Source organism: Garra rufa, chromosome 20 (assembly GCF_049309525.1).
Source record: "Garra rufa chromosome 20, GarRuf1.0, whole genome shotgun sequence".
In the NCBI taxonomy this organism is placed as follows: domain Eukaryota; kingdom Metazoa; phylum Chordata; class Actinopteri; order Cypriniformes; family Cyprinidae; genus Garra; species Garra rufa.
In genome coordinates, this window is record NC_133380.1 from 36,908,895 (window position 1) to 36,916,028 (window position 7,134).

A 7,134-nucleotide genomic window follows, 5' to 3' on the forward strand; every position below is an offset into this window, starting at 1 on the left:
AGGTGTGAATGAAAGCGAGTGAGTGAATTCGGTCACTATGTGCACTGGAAGGACTGCTGTTTTTGCATAGTTTGCTTGCGGTTTAAAAGCCCATTTGAAATGGGCAGTTCCAGTAGTAAGGTTAAATTATTTATATTGAACTCTGTCACGGAAATTATGTATAAAACCTAGTTAAACAATTTAATTGTATATTTACAACAAACTTGTATCTGTTGAACGCTGTATTACGCTGTATTGCGGCATGGACGAGCCCGAGCGCGTTGTAAAATGAAGGGATGGATGATTCAGCTGCGGGCGCCATCTTCTGGTGAGACGCGGATCGGGAATTCAATCGGCGTGCAACTCTCACAGTGCATTATGGGTTATCTCTACCTGTTGAGTGTTCATCGGTTGTACACTCGTTTTTGCGATGCATTGTGGGATTGAATGAGTGCACTTGAGATCGTCCACTATGGTTTCGAACACCACTTAAAATGGCTGTCCCCTCAAATAGTGCCCTATTTGAGGGTATAGGGGGCGATTTCGGATACAGCCTGAGAATTCATGATGCTTGCGCAACTCTGCTTCACTGTCTTCACAGTGTACTGTGGCTTGAAGTCAGTGTTTGGGGGTCACCTGACAAACTGTCTGTGGCCCCTAAACCCAACAAGAACAATCTTGCTTTCATCAGTACACAAAATATTGTGCCATTTCACTTTAGGCCAGTCAATTTGTTCTTTGGCAAATTGTAACCTCTTCAGCACCTGTCGTTATTTCAACAATGGGACTTTGCAGAGGATTCTTGCCGATAGCTTGGCTTCACATAGGTATCTTCTAATTGTTATAGTACTCACAGATAAATTAAGACTTTCTTTTATCACCGTGGAGCTGATCATTGGCTGAGTCTTTGCCATTTTGGCTATTCTTTGATCCAATCGAATGGTAGCATTTAATTTTCTTCCACGCCTTTCTGGTTTTGGTTGCCATTTTAAAGCATTTGATATCATTTTAGATGTGCAGCCTATCATTTTCTTCACTTCATAATATGTTTTGTCCTCTCTTATCAACTTTTTAATCAAAGTACACTGTTCTTCTGAACAATGTCTGTAACAACCATTTTACAGAGATTTTCAGAGAGAACTGCACAGTACAACATTTGCTGCCTTCATCCTTAAATAAGAGACACTTGTTTGCCACCAGTTTTTTCACAGAATGATTTACCTCTCTAACTAAACTCCACACTGCTATTATTTTGAACATGCCCTTTTCAATGAATGATTAAATTACACAGAGTCAGCAGCATGCATATCATGACTGTTGGGTCTGTTAGTTTTCTTGTACTCTAGTACACCTACTAGTAAAGTTTTTGCCATAGAAATATAGTAGAAATATAATTTCTACTAAACACAGTGATTGATCTGGTTAGTAATATTGGACTGCTATTATTTTGAACACAACTGTATAATAGAATTTCCTGGCCAATAGGAGGAGCACGAGATAAACAGCGAAAGTCAAAAACTGAAATTGTTCATCAAAAAAAAAAGATTAAAAAATAATGTTGTAAAATAAATATAACCCTGAAAATAAATAAATAATAAATACTACTTTTTATAAAATTGTTTTCTGAGTGTGGTGATCAATGCGATCAAGAGTTTTGTGTTTAATTTTAAATATTTAACTGTAATAAATATTTTAACCTTTCAATGTGTCCTTAATAACCAAAATTATCCCTTTTCCCTGCTTAAAAAAACAGACCAGGCTGGTTTTAGCTTGTCATAGCTAGTCAGCAGGCTGGTTTTAGAGGGGTTTTGACCACTTTTGGCCAGGCTGGGATACCAGCTTAAACCAGCTAAGACCAGCCAACCAGCTGTTTTTTTCAGTGGGGATGACAAAAAAAAATGTGTAAATAAATATGTAAAATTAAAAAAGTCAAATAATTAATTATACGTTAATCTCCATACAGTACCCTGCTGAAAAAAAAAACCCCCGGCTAAAACCAGCCTAGGCCAGTTTTGGCCACTTTCCCAGGCTGGTCAGGATGGTCTTAGCTGGTCAGGCTGGGAGACCATCAGCTAAAACCAGTCTGACCAGACTGGGAGACCAGTTAAAACCAGCTACTTCCAGCTTAAACCAACTAAGACCAGCCAAACAGCTGTTTTTTTTTTTTTTTCATCAGGGATGAAAAAAATGTGTAAATAAATATGTAAAATAAGTAAATTAGTTAATGTATCTCCATACAGTACCCTGCTGAAAAAAAAACAGCTAAAACTAGCCTAGGCTGGTTGGGAGACCAGCTAAAACCAGTTACTTCCAGCTTAAACCAGCTAAGACCAGCCAACCAGCCTAGGCTGGTTTAAGCTGTTTTTTCAGCAGGGTATCTCTGCTGTGTCTCCCATTCCAGTGTGCAATGCTGTCAGAAGGGTGGTCAGATCATTATTTTTATTTAACTTGGGCACATCTCGCCGTTTTTATTCATCGGCAGAGCTTGGATCTTGATCTCTACTGCCCGTCATCCTTTTTAGTTCAACTTGCCATTGTCATAACATTGAACTTTTGCTCATCAGCTATAGCTCTCATAAACTGAAAATGTTTCTGAATCTGGAGAGTAAGAGTAAGTAAATACATTTTCAAAAATTCCATCTTAAAGGGATAGTTCACCCAAAAATTAAAATTTGATGTTTATCTGCTTACCCCCAGGGTATCCAAGATGTAGGTGACTTTGTTTCTTCAGTAGAACACAAACGAAGATTTTTAACTCAAACCATTGCAGTCTGTCAGTCATATCATGGCAGTGGGTGGGCATCAAACCTTTAAAAGTAAAAAAAAAAACATGCACAGACAAATCCAAATTACACCCTGCGACTCGTGACAATACATTGATGTCCTAAGACACAGACGCCAGACGCAATCTGTTGCGTGTATACGACACTCATTGTTTACACAGTGCACAGATTGTGGGTATAGCGTCTATTCAAAATGGTAATTACTTGCGCTTATCCTGATTGTTCAAACCGATTTAATGCTCAAAGATTACGTTTGCTTGCACGAACTCATCCGGGACTGTTGACTTTTCACCGATTTCCCCTTCCGGCATTTGCATATACTACGCCAGAGTGTGTAGGCTACACATGTAACGTGCCGGATGATGAGCTTGTGCTCAGGACAGTTGGAAGTTGCTGTGTATCAAAGGTAAAAAAATTATATAAATACTGTTCCGTTTCTTGCAAAAACTGATCGTTTCGTGTCTTAGGACATCAATGTATCATCATGAGCCACAGGGTGTCATTTGGATTTGTCTGTCATGTTTGTTTTTTTTTACTTGGTTTAGTGCCCGTCCATTGCCATTATATGGCTGACAGACTGCACCGGTTTGAGTTAAAAATCTTTGTTTGTGTTCTACTGAAGAAACAAAGTCATGTACATCTTGGATGCCCTGGGGGTAAGCAGATAAACATCCAATTTAAATTTTTGGGTGAACTATCCCTGGCTTTGCCTATGAAGTGCAGACTCAGTGGCTTGTGTGTTTGCCTTATTCTCTGAGAACTTTATACCACAATAAAGAAACAGCAACAACAAAACAAAATACAGTCCTTGGTAACCTAAGTTAGGCTAAGTGATTAAGTGTTTTCTTGTATTGACTGATGATGTACTGTAGATGCAGCATTAACACTATTACTCTCACTTAATTGTGGGTGTTTCATCTCATAAGTGGCCCTCGAGATATTCACACACAAACACTATGGTAATCTGAATTATGTGTTTCTATGGCAACACTGTAAATGCCAAAGCCCTTACGTGCTCCCGAACTCATAATTACAGGGCTACCTGAGAACATGGAAAGCTATGAGTAAAATGTCATGTGTTGTCATCTCAGAATTACATTACATAACTGTGGTTTTTATAGATCAGGTGTCGATGGAGGGCCGATGTCCTGCAGAGTTTAGCTCCAACCCTGATCAAACACAGCTGAACCAGATAATCAAGCTCTTACTAGGCATAGAAACTTCCCAGCAGGTGCGTTGAGGCAAGTTGGAGCTAAACTCTGCAGCACACCTGTCATCGATTAATTGTGCGAAGTCTGTTTTATTAAATTATGTTCATTCAACTCTGAAAATAAATGATAAAGATCATTTCTGAGTGTGGTGATCTATGTGATCTTTATCTTTTCTGCTCTCAACTGCCGTGTATTTTGCATCATTTTAAATTTTAAAACATAGTGTTATGTGAAAAAACACATGTAACATATTTCTTGACAGCACTTTTATTTTCAGAGACTTTTTGTTCACTTTACAAAAACAGCAGTGGGTGTCTTTCGATGTTTTTGTTCCTTGTCATTTCACAAATTATGTATCAACACTCATTTAAAATGAAATGTCTCACAAAGCGGCATGCTGTGATTTTAGTATTTACGGTGTGTAGTGGTGGTAGTTTGCTTTATTTGGATTGTTGGTCCACCAGAGGATTGAGATCCACCAGATGTGACAATGTGGGTTCCACCAGAGGATTGAGATCCACCAGATGTGACAATGTGGGTTCCACCAGAGGATTGAGATCCACCTGAGATATATCCGCCTGAAGAACAATAGAGAAGGAGTCATGTACCACATACACTACCTGAAACTGAAATCCTACCACAATATACGAAGAGAGATTTCACTTACCTGGAATTTGAGTCCTGAAAGAGTAAGTGCAAGAAAAAATGTAATTAGTGAAGCCATTTAATATAATGTAACATAATTCATGCTCTACTAATTTGAACTCAAATGAACTTTAATAAAGGAACAAACTTACTTAATGTCTTGATTTTCAAGGAGGCTTCTGTAGGTGGCGATCTCCTGCTCCAAACGAGTCTTGATGTCCAGCAACAAGGCGTAATCTCGTCCCTGTTGCTCAATGCAAGCTCTCAACTGAGCCAACTCAGCTTCCAGCATGTTGATTTGGTTCTGGAAGCCTGCTAACATAGCGCTGTACCTAGCCTCTGTTTCTGCCAGTGACTTCTCCAGTGCTGATACCTGTTTAAGAACATGAACAAATCTTCATAAAGCATCATTGCTCTGCTTTCTTCAAGATTTATGTTATATTTTCCTGCTTTTTATTCAGAGAGTCTATCTGAATTCTCTTACTCTACATTCCACTCATGTCTCACCATGCTGAGTTGTGACTGTAGCTCGATCTCAAGACTCTGTAAGGTGTTTCGCAGCTCTGTGATCTGTGACCTGGATGTTTGTATGGTCTCTGTGTTCTGGGCCACTTCTTTGTTCAACCCTGCCGTCTAAACAAAAGACAAAAACACTATATCACAATCAAGGCACTGCATCAAGTGAGATTCTGGAATATGTGGTTTGTTATTCAGTGAAATCAGGAGTCTTGCAGTATGTTTAATAGCAAAGTAGAATTCACAACCAGTGCATTTAAAGAGACAGAAGATACCTTTTCTTTAAACCAAGCTTCCTGTTCCCTGCGGTGTTTCTGTATGATGTTCTCATAATGAGCACGTATCTCTTCCAGAACCTTGTTCAGGTCTTGCTGTGGTGCAGCATCAAGCTCTACGCTCACTGTGCCTGTCAGCTGTGACCTCAGTGCAGCCAGCTCCTATAATGCCACAATAAAATACAATATTTTGTAATGTAATAGTCCAAACTTTTAGGATTAGTTATACATATATGATCAGAAAACCAAAACAAACCTCCTGGTGGTTCTTCTTCATAAATGCCAGCTCATCCTCCAGACTCTTGATCTGCGCCTCCAGATCGGCTCTTGCCATGGTCGTCTGGTCCAGCAAGCGGCGCAGGTTGGCAATGTCAGACTCCACACACTGCCGCATCACCACTTCATGCTCATATCTGATTGGTGGAAAGGTGACATAGGAAATAAACACACCAGTCATTGTTTGAACACCACCAATGTCATAAATACGCACACACTACTGTTCATACAGTACACTGATTTGCTATGAAACATTTCATTGTTATCATATTTATTTTATCCATCAAAGTGTTCACATGAATGTTTTCAACACTGTGTAACTTACTTCACCCTGAAGTCATCAGCAGCCAGTTTAGAGTTGTCGATTTGCAGGAGGATGTTGGCGTTGCAGATGGTTGCATTTCTAATCTGAAAGGTAGAACATTTAATACATGAGAACACATAAAAATGTGGAGACTTGCTTTATATGGATGTATCATCAAAGCAAGTGATATCTGTGATCTCTTTTTCAGCATGCTATATGCAAAAGAATGTTAGTGCACTAGAACTTGCTTGTTTCATATCATTGTTAGATATCACTTTACCTTTTCCTTCAGGTCTCTGATGGTGTTCCAGTATTGGCTGTAGTCTCTCTGTGCAATCGGCCCCTTCTTGTCATAGTACTCGCGGATCTGCCTTTCCAGGATGGCATTGGCAGCCTCCAGCGAGCGCACCTTCTCCAGGTAGGATGCCAGGCGGTCGTTCAGGTTCTGCATGGTGGCCTTCTCATTCAGCTGATAGTCCCCTCCGAATCCTCCACCATAACCTCCACCAAAACCGGATCCTCCACCAAAACCGGATCCCCCACCATATCCCCCACCAAAACCGAATCCTCCACCATATCCTCCACTGTATCCTCCCATTCTGGAGCCGCAAGAGATGCGGGTGTTTCCTCCTAAACCACCTCCATAGACGCTATAGGCTTTCTGTGGAAAGACCGACGAACCACAGCGACTCTTGCTGACAATGGACCTTGAGGTCATGGTCTTGGCTCCTTTGGAGGACGTCTGCCGAACAGAGACTGACATGGTTGATGGATACAGAGATTAGACAAACCCAGAGAGGACAGTGCAGGAAATGGATTTGTCCAGACAAGGATGGCACCTTTGAGCCCAGCTCTGACCTCTTATAGAGATGGATATCCAGGGCGGCTCCTGGTTTCTGTGGGTGGGTGAAGGAGGGTGTGTGTGGGAGAGTGAATGTTTGTCCGTCCCACCTGTCACCATCAGCAGAACTGAAACTTAAAGACCAGCGTTCAGGTTCCACCCTAGTGAGAAAACTGTTAAGGAATTTATGTGTTAAATATGTACTTATGAGATGTACTCGCCCTCAAGACTACAATAGAGGGAGTGCAGTAGGACAACTAGGCTTTCAACACACATTTTGTGTATACAAGTGTGTGTGTGTGTG

General features: G+C 40.5%; 1 protein-coding gene across 1 annotated transcript; it reads right to left on the bottom strand.

Annotated features, from left to right (window-relative positions):
* Positions 1–4,224: 4,224 nt before the first annotated feature.
* Positions 4,225–6,834, bottom strand: LOC141294261 (keratin, type I cytoskeletal 19-like). The gene is made up of 8 exons (XM_073826340.1): positions 6,270–6,834; positions 6,011–6,093; positions 5,666–5,822; positions 5,410–5,571; positions 5,126–5,251; positions 4,771–4,991; positions 4,641–4,654; positions 4,225–4,551 (listed from the first exon to the last, which is right to left on the bottom strand). The coding sequence occupies exons 1-8, from the start codon at positions 6,750–6,752 to the stop codon at positions 4,379–4,381; spliced, it is 1,419 nt and encodes a 472-aa protein (XP_073682441.1). The 5' UTR covers positions 6,753–6,834; the 3' UTR covers positions 4,225–4,378.
* Between the last annotated feature and the right edge of the window lie 300 nt (positions 6,835–7,134).